The sequence below is a fragment of the Spermophilus citellus genome (genome assembly GCF_964194105.1).
Source record: "Spermophilus citellus genome assembly, chromosome: 15".
Lineage (NCBI taxonomy): Eukaryota > Metazoa > Chordata > Mammalia > Rodentia > Sciuridae > Spermophilus > Spermophilus citellus.
Genome location: NC_138195.1, coordinates 91,906,452 through 91,919,560, shown reverse-complemented (window position 1 = coordinate 91,919,560; position 13,109 = coordinate 91,906,452). Strand labels below are relative to the sequence as shown.

General features: G+C 49.5%; 1 protein-coding gene across 1 annotated transcript in view; it reads left to right on the top strand.

The window, feature by feature from the left end:
* The window catches only part of ADAM12 (ADAM metallopeptidase domain 12), a 330,028-nt gene that overhangs the window by 222,575 nt on the left and 94,344 nt on the right, over positions 1-13,109 (top strand). The window contains exon 6 of the mRNA XM_081267967.1: positions 8,054-8,237. Coding sequence (XP_081124093.1) covers positions 8,054-8,237 — 184 coding nt within the window. The remainder of the gene's footprint in view (positions 1-8,053; positions 8,238-13,109) is intronic.

Here is a 13,109-nt window from a genome sequence, read left to right as displayed (position 1 = left end):
GGACAGACGTCCAGCCCCAGCTGATCCTCCCAGAGCATCAGAGCGCCTTGCCCTGGCATCATGGATACAGGGTCACTGACTCCTGAACACCAGGTGTGCATGTACACAGACACGCAGACGCACTCCCCCACACAGACACATTCATGTGCATCTCACGCCTGCACATACTACCTGGGTGATGATGTCTGGCATATGTCAGACTCTACTTTTCATCCCCATTCCAGTCTCTGCTCCCAGGAGGGCAGGGGCAGGCATCAAGGCTACTGTTATACAGAGCTGCCAGGGGCTCAGCACCCTCAGGGCCTGGTATCTGCTGCAGCCTGGAGCTGGTAAGCCTGGTGCTCCTTCTTGTGACCCTTCAAACACCCCAACATGCTTGTCACACAGCTTGAAATCACCTGGAGTCCCATCCCTAGATGCAGCAGGTGTCCACCAGCTCTCCCCCCACCCCGCTCTCCCACTGCCACCTCAAAGGGGAGGAAGAGGTCATTGTGGCCTGCTACGGAAGCCATGAGCAGGTGTGAGGCTCCTTGATTTACAGAGAGAAGCAGACTGGGCACACGTCTTCCTCACAGCCTGCAGGGATCATAGGCAAAGCCCAGCCTTACCCCATGTCTGCCGACTCCTGGTCCATATTTGTTCCTGTTGCACAATTTGGATTCAGCGTTGCTTTTCAATCCCACCACCCCCCTGCCCGAGCAAGCCACCTGCTCCTGCCAGCTGTGTGCAGAGCATGCCCTGCACATGTGTCTTGCTGACTCTGACCCTGCTGTCCTTCTGATCTGGGACAACCTCTCTCCCCAACTCCCATTTGGCTTTGGAGGGTCCTGTCTTCCATCAAGGCCCAGATCAAACGACCCCTTCTCCATGAAGCTTCCCTGACCTCCCCCGCCTCCCCACTGCGTGGTACGACCTTGAATTATCGTGAACAGACTTTATTCACAGGTCCCGCTTCCTGTGGCATAGTTGGTGCTTCATGAATACCTGTACACAACCTGTCCTCTGTGCCCTTTCCCTGTCCCCACGCGAGCTGGTTGCTATTCCTTGATCTGCCTCCACCTACTCTGTAGTGACAGGCTTCAGGCCGGAGAATATTTCTGACACTCTCCTCGAAGCCCCTGGCTGTATGCTGGGACAACCCTGGGGTCTTAGATAGTAAAAACAGCACAAAATGCTTTTAGAAAGTCAATTAAATAAACACGTCCAGATGGGGGGGCTCTTTGTACCTGAACACCCATTATTGTGCTCCTGAAAGTTTTGCATCAGTTTTAACTGTCATACGATGTGTACTACACCAACTTTTATATAGTAAACAACAATATGACACACAAGGCAGGAAATTTTCTTGCCCCACACTATTAACCTATTTTTCAAGGTGTAGAATTGATCAGTGTTACGGCCCATGGAATCTGGGGTTCCTTGAAACTACTACAATGAAACTACTGCTATAATGAAAATAATAATTGGCAACTTAACAATCAGGACAAACACAGTCATTGTAACATAAGTACAGCATGGACACAGCATTATTGTGTATAATTAACAAATTGGCACATTTAAGAAATCCAAACAGAAGTCTCAGCTGAGAAACTAAAGGGAGAAAAGACTCTTAGGAGGAAAACAAGAGGGAGGGGAAGAGGGCTGGGAATGAGCATAGCCTTTCTGCGGGGCCAGGCCACCGCCCAGGGTGCCGTGTGACCACTGTCCCCTCCAGCCCCTCGAAGCTCGAGTCTGAAGTTCTCGGCTTTTCGAGATTCATAGTGCAGCCTAAATGGCCTGTTGCCAAGAGGTCTACAGCCCTAGAAAGTCAGGCTCATGATGGTGGCCTTGCTGCCACCTTCCTGTCTGCCGGCTGCAAGTTCTGAGAAGGCAGGAAGCAGGGCCTGACTCTGCTGTGTACTGACCGTCAGGAGTGTCAGTGGGATCATGTGCTCCACCCACACAACCAAGTGCCAGGAATCCTCCATCCCAGCCAGTCCTCTCTAACATGCAGTAGATCATATCAAGGAAGAAATCTGCACAGAGTGGAAGTAAAACCAGTTTGACCTTAACCTTTGCCTTCCCGACTCTGCTCCCTCACCTCTGGAAGGTTGTTCCAGCAGACGCCTACCCCAGGAATGGTCTGAGGCCTTTGGGTGGGGACATGTGGTCCTGAAGTAGCTTGCATCCAGTGAGGCCAGTGGTGTGGCCACCAACAGTCACAATCCAAGGGGCAGGTGGACTGGTCAGGCTCCTGGGAAAGGTGTGGAGAAAGATTTAGGGAAGGGGTGCAACAGGAGCAGAGTCCTAGAAGCTGGGAATGTGGAGTGTGAGTGACAGGCAGGATCTCAGTCTGCATGAAGGGCATGTGCTGTGATGGCCAAAGAAGGCCTAGTGCTGGTGAATGCAGCCCGGAAGGCCTGGCCTCCGTGGTCCAGTAGCCCCACCCTCCTTTGTGGCTCCCACTGTCCATCTGCAGATGTTCCCCACTTTGACTAGTCTCCCTCTCTGTGCCACCTTCCTTATTCCTGCATTCTTACTCATGGCCACTCACCTAGACCCCGTGCTCCCCACCTCGGTCCTCCCTGCCATTCAAGACCCCTGTTCCATGCCACCCAGCTGTGGGAAGCACTGAACAGCTCTGCAGTTGGTATCCAAGTCAGTGGCGCCCTCCCAAGTCTGAGTGCTGCTTGGCCCAGCAGAAGGCCGACAGCTAGTGTGGCTAAGGGCAGTGAGCAGGCTCAGGAGGCAGGTCCTCTGGGGAACCTCAGCTCTGCCACTGACCATGGGTGGCTCAGTTAATGTCATGAGGCCACCATCACCGACTACCATACACTGAGTAGCTGGCCCGCAAAACTTCTCTCTCTCCATTCTGGAGGCCAGAAGTTCAAGGTCCAGGTGTCCGTGGAGGCTCCAGGTGAGAGTCCCTCCTGTGCCTCTTTCCCAGCTGCTGGTGGCTTCTGCTAATCCCTGTGTCCCTTGATTTGAACATGTCACATGTCATTGGTTTGGGGGCTCACCTTCATCCAGAATGATCTTGTTTTAAGAAACTGAATTTGATTTCAACTCCAAAGAACCTGTGTCCACGTGAGGTTCCATTCACATAGGTACCAGGGATTAGCACTGAAGCATATCTTTTGTGGTGGGGTGGTGACCTTGGCTGCAGTGACCTTGGGCTCTCTTCATTGTTTTCTCATTAGCAAAATGGGCTCAAGGCTTTATAGGATTTCTGCAAGAATTAGAGAAAAATAATACATTCAAGAGTCTGGCTCATGGGGCGGGGTGGGTGGGCAGGGGCTGCTAATAACAAACATTTAATATTTAACAATAAAATTTATCTGGGGGTTGATTAAAGTGTTCTGAAATTGGGGGCAATGTTTGCACCACTCAGTATTCCAAAAGCCACTAAATCACACACTTTAAAGGGGTAAACCAAAGGTATACAAGTTAACACTCAGCTAGGCTGTTATTTTTAAAAAAGGGGCTCTCTCTCAGGACAGTCTCTTCATAGTTCCTATTGTTACTGAGGATGTGCCAGGACAGGTTGAGTATCCCTTATCCAAGATCCCTGGGACCAGAACTGCTTCAGATTGCATGCATTTAGAATTCTGAATCCTGGATGAGGGTGTTCAACCCATAGACGCTATTCTTAAAATCGTCTCTGAGAGTTCAGACTTCCACTTTTTTCTCACATGGCCGCCCTGATTGTGAGTTACACTGGAAACAGGAGCCACAGGCAAGGGGACTTTGAGCCTCACATACACGTACATTTGCTGGGGTGATGAGTATTTGTTCTGCTTGCATGTGGGTAGTTCACACAGACGTGACATGGAGAGAGAGCCTCACGTGTGGACGTGCGCACTGATGTACTACTTACCAAACACATCTGAGGTAGGATAGGGTATTACTTTCACCCACGAGCTCCTCCAAAAGAAGGACTAAAATGAAATTTCATTTCATGCCAACTGCATTTCTCACTTATGATTGCCAGTGTGATATTTTCTTCCAGGAAATTCAATTAGTGGTTAAACACTGAACTAACCAGGATAATTTGCATTCTCTAATCTCTGTCTTATTGCAGGTAGTCAGAATCCACGCGCCCCTTTCACCTGGGAGGAGTAAGAAAACCATAATTAGAACAAAAGCATTAAGCTGTGTGATTGCCCAATGCACCATTGCTTCCGGGATTAAAACTGAGTTTCAGAGGACCAAAACTTATCTTTAGGGAATGTAGGTCTCCCAAGTTTTCACTTGGAAAACTGACAAAGCCAACTAAAGTTTTAATAAATTCTGCTTCATTGCCATTCAAGGAGAAAACAACAGGATTTTAAATTTTGAAGGAAGGCTGTGGATTCTCACAGGAGCAACTCATTTCTCTGGCCCCTGTCTTCTATTTCTGTGCCGTGGCTCTTGTCCCTGCTCTGGGCACCTTGTCCCTCTCTAAACAGTGCTGGGGAGGGAGGAGAGTGAGTGTTGAGAAGCCCAAGCCTCAGACACACAGGCCTGGCTCAGAACCAGCTCACCTTTTGCACCAGGCACCTTGGGCAGGGGACAATGGCCCAGGCACTGCTGTATGAGGATCAGGTGGCAGGAGGCCAGCCGGCACCCAGACTCCAGGAGGGCACCGTACAGGGTAGCCCTCCTCACCCCCAGTGGCCCCAGACGTGACCTCAGCCACGTTCCTCCGTTCCTAGTCGGCATCCCTTTCTGCTGTCTCTTTAAAGCAGTTGCCCACACTCCCCATCCTTCCCAAACACGGGAGCCTCCCTTCCGATCTTCCCCCACATCCATCCAGGGAAAAGAAGCTCTTTCCCCTTGAAAGTTCAAAAACGGCTGGAATTAAATCCATATTCTGAGATTCTTCCAAGTTTATAACTAAATGTCTATGACATTCAACTTAAAACAAATTACATCGCCTTATCTACCTTGGGGCCAGAGAGGACTGTGAGAACATCAGATTTCTGCATCTCAGAACCCCCGAGTGCTTCAGTTTTGTATCCACTGTTGTTTCCAACAATCGTTACAGTGAAGTGATTAATTATACCCCAGATAGTCCAAAGCACTTATTTAATTATGCTGTATTCCAGGCTGCCAATGGTGTGGAGCACAGGGCAGGCCTTCACCCGCGTTTCTCAACATCTGGCCTTTGGATGACTTAAAAGATAAAAGGAGATATGTGAACATTTTTATGACCAAGTAACAATTTCTAGAAATTTTCCACTAAGTAGAGAACTTTTGCAATAATTCGCTCCTCGTGATTAGAACATGCTGACATATTTTACTGTAGGTCTTCAGCTTATTTAGATCAATGCAAAATAGTAATAGATCGATGCACTCCAAACAAAACACGAGTGCCACATTTTGCTCAGGGGAGGAAAGTCCCTATTGTAGCAAATCTAGAATTCCTCTCCAACTGGGTTCATTTCCACTTTCCCTTTGCTTGCTTTTTAAAGTTCTCTTTCTTTAGGCCTCCAAAAATCAACATTGATAAATAAAAGAACCCATTACCCATTCTAAACTTAGAAATGTCTTTTTATAAAGAAGAGCTCAAGGAAAGAGACACCAGCTGCCCTAGGGAGGTGATGACCAAAGTCAGGCCCAAGTGATTGACTTGGTGATACTTGCAGATGCTAGCTTGGGGGTCAGGGTCCACGCATGATGACTCTGGGATTTGAAATAGCCCCAAATTACTCACATGCTTAGACACGGTATTGCACAGCCTAGCTCTCCCGGTTTCTAACGGCCTCTGGCCTTGGTGCTGCTTCTCAGTTAGGGTACAAGCAGCCCAGACCTGGTCTTCCTCTTTTTCCTACTGCCCATGACACCTCACCAAAAAGCTTTGGTGAATGAACCCATTGAATCATATGAATCGATTAGTGTGCATTTGTTCACCAGCCTTGTTCCAAACAGATGCTGGCTCGGCCCGGTGGTGTGCACCTCTAATCCCGTGGCTCGGAGGCTGAGGCAGGAGGGTTGCAAACTCAAAGCCAGCCCCAGCAACTTAGCAAAGCCCTAAGCAACTCAGTGAGATCCTGGTGTCTCTAAATGAAATACAAAAAAGGGCTGGAGATGTGGATTAGTGGTTATGTGTCCCTGAGTTCAATCCCCCATACCAAAAAAATAGAAAAGAAAAGAAATAGATGCTGGCCAATTTCGCCCACTCCCTTCCATTTAAGTATTGGAAATTCTGGCATCCTATCAAAACTTAAGAATGGAAAAATAGCCACCCACCGAGGCACCATCAGGAAGCAGAGGATGAGTGGTGGGCTGAACAAACCAGTGAGCAAGTATGACTGACAGAGGAGCCCTCACAAGGTGCCTCCACTGGGACGAGCCTAGTCATCTGAGACACTGATAGAGAATGCAATTCACCAGCTCTTTCTGAAGGATAAAGGTGGCCTCACACCCTTGGGTGGATGCAGTAAAAATTACATACTAGAACTAATGCCTTGAACTGCAGTGCATGGACCATCCCCTCAGGCCTGAATCTGTTAACGTGATGTGAAAAATCCCGTGGTTGATACAGAATACGTGTGAATTATGCCATTGAGTCTGTGAAGGTTCATGTCTCAAAAAAGGTTGAGTCACAGTGTTGGAGTGTCCCTTTACACTCAGGTGTGCTGGGAATGTCCCTTTAAACTAAGGTGAATTTGCATGGAAGTACTGTGTGTTTCTGAAGCCAAGATTGTGATCCCCTTGCTAAGTAGTGGAAGGAACTGGATGTGTGGAATTCACAGAGCTGCCAGTTTAACTGTGACCAAACTGCCACCTCTCCAGGAAAACCTTTCCTTTGGCATCAAGGGGCACCTTTTAAATTAAAGTACTCAGCTGTCCCACATTGGAAAAGAGAGAAATGAAAGCAGCAGTCCAGCCAATGTCCCCTACAGCTTGAAGGAAGCGGATATCCTTAAGCAAGTGTTGTCCAGGGACAAGGCTCTGCGCCCCAGAGGTCAGACAAGTGTCATGGACCATGGCTAAACACCACCTCTGCCCCTGCAAATTAGAATGTTCAGCAAATTAGTCCATTTTTAAAAACAATCTATACTTTTATTCCCAAACCTAGATGTTGGCCCCCAAAACAGCTCTTTTCTTAGTTACTGTTATTCCCAGAAGTAAGTTTGCCTTGTGAGTGTTGTACTTTGTGTTGGGGAGTCACAGATGGCCAGCATTGCTATGGGCAGATGTTGACATTCCAAACACATTCCCAAACTGCCAGTGTTTAGAATAACCCATGCACAGCACCCTCCCCCACGGGTCTGACCTTATCAAGCACTCACTGGCCCCTCCGCTGGCTCAAACTTCTCCCACGATGGCACAGCCACCTGATAGGTAGCTACTATTTGCTATTCTTCCAGGTGAAAAAATCAAGGCTCAGTGAGACGAAAGAGCCTGGGTAGGTCTCACAGCTGGAAAGCAGCCGAGCTGGAGCCAAGCCTAGGGCTGCTGGACCCCAGAGGCCACCTTCTCAGATGTGGGGCTGGGGCATCTCTGCACGGTATCCCTGGGTTCTATAAAGAGCTGACCACAGGATCGATAGGCCAGACATGGCCTCCAAGGAGCAGTTAGAACACTTTGGAAACGTATTGGTTTCTTTATTTGCATATCTCTCACAAATTATATAAATAAAAATACATAAATTTGTACTCGTCTGAATCTCTTCAATACATAGGAAATATGGCTGCTCAGGATAGATTATTTATGCTTGTCCTTTAGAATAAGAAAGGAAAGATTTCCCCTCTGACTCGTGTCTGCTAACATGGTCATTGGCAGATGAGGTATCGTTTCTCTGGACACTTCTTCGTTGCAATATATCTTTGAAACACACACACACACACACACACACACAGGCAAAATATAATCTGTTCTTTGCCATAAAATATTTCAAATGAAAAAATCCTCAGACTTGTTTTTCAGAAGGTTTGCAAAATGAATGAGTGTGAACACATGACACAAAAATGTCCTTCTGAGTCAAACGGGTGTTTCTCCCTCTTCTCTCTCCCCATGGAGAGCTGTGCGATGGCCATGAATAAGAAGCTGTCCTTAACAACTTTTTTTCTTACTTCTTTTTCAACAGGGGACTTATTATGTTTGAAAATAAAACATACATCTTGGAGCCAATGGCAAATGCCACCAATAGGTATAAACTCTTCCCAGCCAAGGACCTGAGGAGAAGCTGGGGCTGGTGTGGCTCCCAGCACAACACCTCTGGCCACCCTGCGGACGTGGTCCACCCCGCCACCCAGACGCCGTGGAGGAGGGTACGTGGGAAACCCAGTCTCGTGTTTCTGGGAAGCAGAGCTCAAGCAAGGGGTGTCGGGAGCTCTGGGGACATTTTGCCTCAGGATGCTGAGGACAAGGAATGGACATCCCCATTTGTCAGGAGGGGGAGGACGTGGCATTGCAGAGTACAGTCAGGGCCCAAAGTCTCCATTGCTGTGTGGCAGATGTCAGTCTCAGACATGCTAAGATATACTGGTAACATGGCGTCCTCGGGGTCAGGATGACAACGCTGCCATTTGTCATGTCTCAAGGTTGGGCCACCAAAGGGCAAACAAGACCAAAATGGCCCCGGCACTCTGTGGCTGCTCTCCTCCTGCTGTGAGGGAAGGGTGGCGGTGCGAGGTTTCTTCATTCAGTCTGCTTTCCAGTTAGGTCCCCATAAGAGGGCACAGAAAATGCTCAGTGCTTGTGACCTGCCCGGCAGAGCTGTCCCGGTCCTCGTCTATGCTGCTTGCTAAGCCATCCTGCTAGCCCACAGACCATGCCCCAGCGCCTGTCCCCATCCTCCTGGGACTGTGTGGCAGTCCAGATATTCTGGGCACCTTCTCTGGCTCTGCTCTTAGAAGGTCCTCCTCCTGCCACAGCACTGGGAAGAGGGGCTGCTAACCGAGTCCCCTCCCTGACCCTTCCAACAGTAAGGGACATCCTACATGATTTCCTCAGTCCTAACCTTCCCTTCATACCTGTGGAATGTCTGGGCCCTCACCAGCTCTTAACTGCACCAGTCGAGGACACTTAGCACAGGTTTTCTGCCCATTTGACCCTGGCCTTTTCTATTATTGGGCTCCCAGGTTTTCCATGGTGGGTGCTTGAAAGCTCCCTCTTGAAACCTCTGTCACCAGCACAGGAGGGGAGAGCTGTCCCTCAGGCGCGGTGGCTCACTGGCTGGGTGGGGGGGGGGGCGGGGGGGAGGCTGTGTCTGAAAACCAGAAAGCAGGTCTTGAAACAGCAGCAGCCCCTACGGAAGGTCCACCCAGTGCCTCTGCCCTGCCCCTCTTGAAGGTCAGGTCTAAGAGCTGGAATCACCAGGATGGGCCTCTGCGGTCTCAGCTTGTGAGTTTCACCCCAGGGGCGGGCTTGCCTTTGGTTGCAGACCTTGGATGAGATGTGATTAAGCCTCAGCTTGACAAATCAGGAACAAGAGGGACATCTGCATATTGTTTCCCAGGCTCCCGGCTTTGAGGACCTGGTTGAATGACTGTTATCCACATTATGTGATTTATTACTCAACAGTTTAAATGACACTTGAATATGTGGGCCATTTCATTTAGAACAGACCTGATCTGTACTTTCCCACTGTATTTCAATTCTTAAAGCACAGTTCTCCAGGACTATGATTGGCACTACAATTTCCAGTCACTTTGACTGATAGCGAAATGGGAAGAAGTTGATAATGATGCTGTTTTGTTAATAATGCATATTGGAGTGTAAATGAACCTTTAAATTGAAAAGGGAGCGCCATCGATGCTGTTCAGCTTGGTTCTCCGTATCGCTCTAGAAATAGTTGTAATTGTTTTTATGCAAGAGAAGTGTCCTTGACCTCAACTGTGTTTATATAATGAAAATGGTAAAAAAAAAAAAATCATTTTCAAATAAGTGGAATACTTGGAAATTAGAATCACCCAGAGTTAGTTTTGGATAATACCTGATAAATATGACAGGCACATTTTACAGTTAGATGCCACTCACCAATATGTTAGATGCCTAACTTATCATTGCCTTTATTTTACACCAAATAAAAAAGTCAGTGTAACTGCCACTAACCAATCTCCATTAGGCAGCACAGCGTTGTGGGTTGCAGGTTTCCTGCTCCACTCAGTACTAACTGTCGCAGTTACGGGTGTGAATTTTCTGCAGATGTTGGGGTTTTTGTTCCCCAAGCATCAGAAATCAATCCACACTCAGAGTCACACCAGCCACGATATAGATGTGAGCTATTGTTTTTCATTTTTACAAGGCTCTACATTAGACTCCAATGAGAGCCCATGCTGCTTCTGGAGGGGCACAGAGAGACACTGTCCGCTCTCCTCCTGCCTAGAGCTCCCTGACCGCTCTGTCCCCCTGCCCCGCCCTCCCTCTCCATGGCTCTGCACTCAAGAATAGAAACTTTTAACACACCCCTCATGAAGCCCTGAAGGAGGCAAAGGCTAAACCTGCTACTGGAGAAAATCCCATAATACATCCAAAGGGAAATTATTTTTGAACCATCCTTTCTTTGGGAATTGTCTCTACCGTCACTCCCCACCATTGGTCGGAGTCAAATGTTGAAGTTGCTGCCTTCTCTGGGACGAAGTCTTGGCTTGGGCCACTGAGCACGTAGGAGAGCAGGGCTGGGAGAGGCTGTGGTGCATCCTCAGGTGGACTGGGCACCACTTCTGTGTTTCCAACCGCCCACCAGGAGTTCCCAGGAGCCCCGGGGCTGTGGTGGTGTTAGCTGTAATGGAAACACCTACCAACGCAGCTCCTGACCGTGGCTGGGCCTCGGGAACCACCAGGGCTGTTTGAAAGTTCCCTTTCCCTCCTGACCACCCTCGCTCCACACCCCAAGGGAGCCTGTGCACGTAGCCCACTGCCGTGGCTGCTCTTCACGTGGGAGGGGGCGGCAGAGGCTTCACATGTCCAGGTGTGAGTCCCTATGAGTCTCAAATTCACTCAAACTCTGAATGAATGACATATCTCCCTCGTGCCTCTGGGGTTTGGGGACTCAACTTTACAACTCGCTTTTGTCCCTGTCAGCATTGAGTTGGTCAGGTCCAGCCGCTCCTGGTGACCTGTCTCATGGCTGGCAAGTCCTGCCAGCTCGCACACTAGCCAGGCCTCGGGCTGCATCCTGCATGGATGTGGTTGGTGTGCACGGTCCCCACTCAAGTCATTGTCGAGGGGTGGAGGTGGCCTTTCAGAGCCGAGACCAGGGCTTCACTGTGAATACGCACAAAGCCACCCTGGAGCCAGGCCTGGGGCTGAGCTGCTGCTGATGGTCCCTGGCTCAGGAAGCTAAGCCAAGCTTCCGGTTCAGCTAACTTGCCCATCTTGCCGGAGCTGGAACCCCCGGGCCTGGGCCATTGCCACGGTATTCTGTTGCCCGGTCACAGCACACTGGCCTGACTGTGTTTGGCCCCCTCTCACCTCCACCAGAGCCCACCTGGGTGGCTGCACAGCCCTCTGTGCACTCACAGATGATCCTCCCAGCAGCCAGAGAGACACTCGAGTGCTCCGCTGCTTTTCAGTTATTAGATCCTCATCAGCTTTCTCACACGGCCATGCCCTGGGCTGACTTCAGCCCTCACCTCGCCCACCCTGCCTGTGGCTCCAGGTCCCCAGGCTCTTCCCCACCTCTGTCCTCCTGCTGCTGCTGTTCCACCTACCTGGCACACTGTTCCCACAATGCCTGCCCCACGTGCCCTCTCCCCATCCTTCAGGCCTCAGCCAACTCGGGCCTTGCTCCTCACCATCCTTATGGCTGACCCCTATTTATTTCTCCGGTTGCCCTCTTCACAGAGTTTTATTTGTGTTAATTCTCTACTATCACCCCTCCTCCCAACCCCACTGGAATGTGAGCTTCGTGTGGGCAGTCACCTTGGCCTTGCCCTTCCCGGTATCCCTAGCACCCAGCACAGCACCTGCACACAGCCAGCTCCCCGTAGGCCTTGTGGGAGGATGCGCCCTCTGCAAGGCTCTGCCCCACGTGAACCACAGATCACCAGGCAACTACCGAATCCCCGATCTCAGCTTGCTTTTCTAGCTAGAATCGGGTTGAGCTCTCAGGGCCAGAGTTGGTTGCAGCCTGTTTGGGGGATAGTCTGTCTCTGGGAACTTGGCTGTGATGACCTTGAAAGGCCCAGGAACTGGTGTGCCCCTGATCAAGACTCAAAGAATCCTCTGTCTCCATCTTGGCGCAGAGACGGTTGGGCCATCCCCAGACACTTAGGTTACTCTTTGGGGATAGGCTTTTGTTCCCAGCCCCCCAAAAGGAAATTGAGACAGGCAACCAGTTCCTGGGGCTGCTCTGCATATCACCAATTCAAACTGTGGTTTTCTTTCACGGGATGTCCTTGATAGGTGAAAACTGGGGAGGTGATCTAAGGCTCTCTGTCCGTGAGAGCAGCCCTCCGTGGCTGGCCATTCCCTCGTGGCTTTATATTATGATGTGGTTAAGCTTCTCTCTGAGCTTGCAATTCTCTGAATTCGTGAGAAAATCTGGACTTCTCTGAAAACTGCAGAGACAGGGAAATTGTGTTCATGTGTTTGTTTTCATTATCTGGAATTGTGTATTTTCTAAATGATGATCTGAGGCCAGTTGGAAATATCCCCTGGTCGTTGATTTCACCCGCCAGTCTGAAAAGCCAGAGCCCTTTCAACAAGTTTTTCAGTGAGAGATTAATTTTTCATTTTCAGACTTGTATTTTCTTCCGCATAATTAGCTAAATTTGTTCATGGGTCAGTCAGGAAATTTGGAGGCAAAAGAGAGATTTCTGCTTCTGGGACCCTTTGGCTAGGAAAAGGGGCAAGACCTTTGAATTTCAGAAAGGGTCTCATTCTGAGCACACATGGGCACCGTGGGGCTGGGTTTTGTTTGGGGGTTTTTTCCTTTATAAGTGCACATGAGCACCACAAAGCCTGCCTGTGCACAGAGTTACAAAACTGACGTCTTCCTTGCAAGATTGTGAAAGCATAGGAAATGGTACCTTCCCAGAGCCTGGTTCTCATTCCTCCCCGAGGCCGTCCAGATTTCTTTTGGGACACCTAACTTCATGAATCAGCACAGCTGGGTGGCAAGCAGGAACACAGCTTAAATACAAACATTTTTCTTGTAAAAATCTGTTTGGAAGATCCCAGACGGATGGGGATTC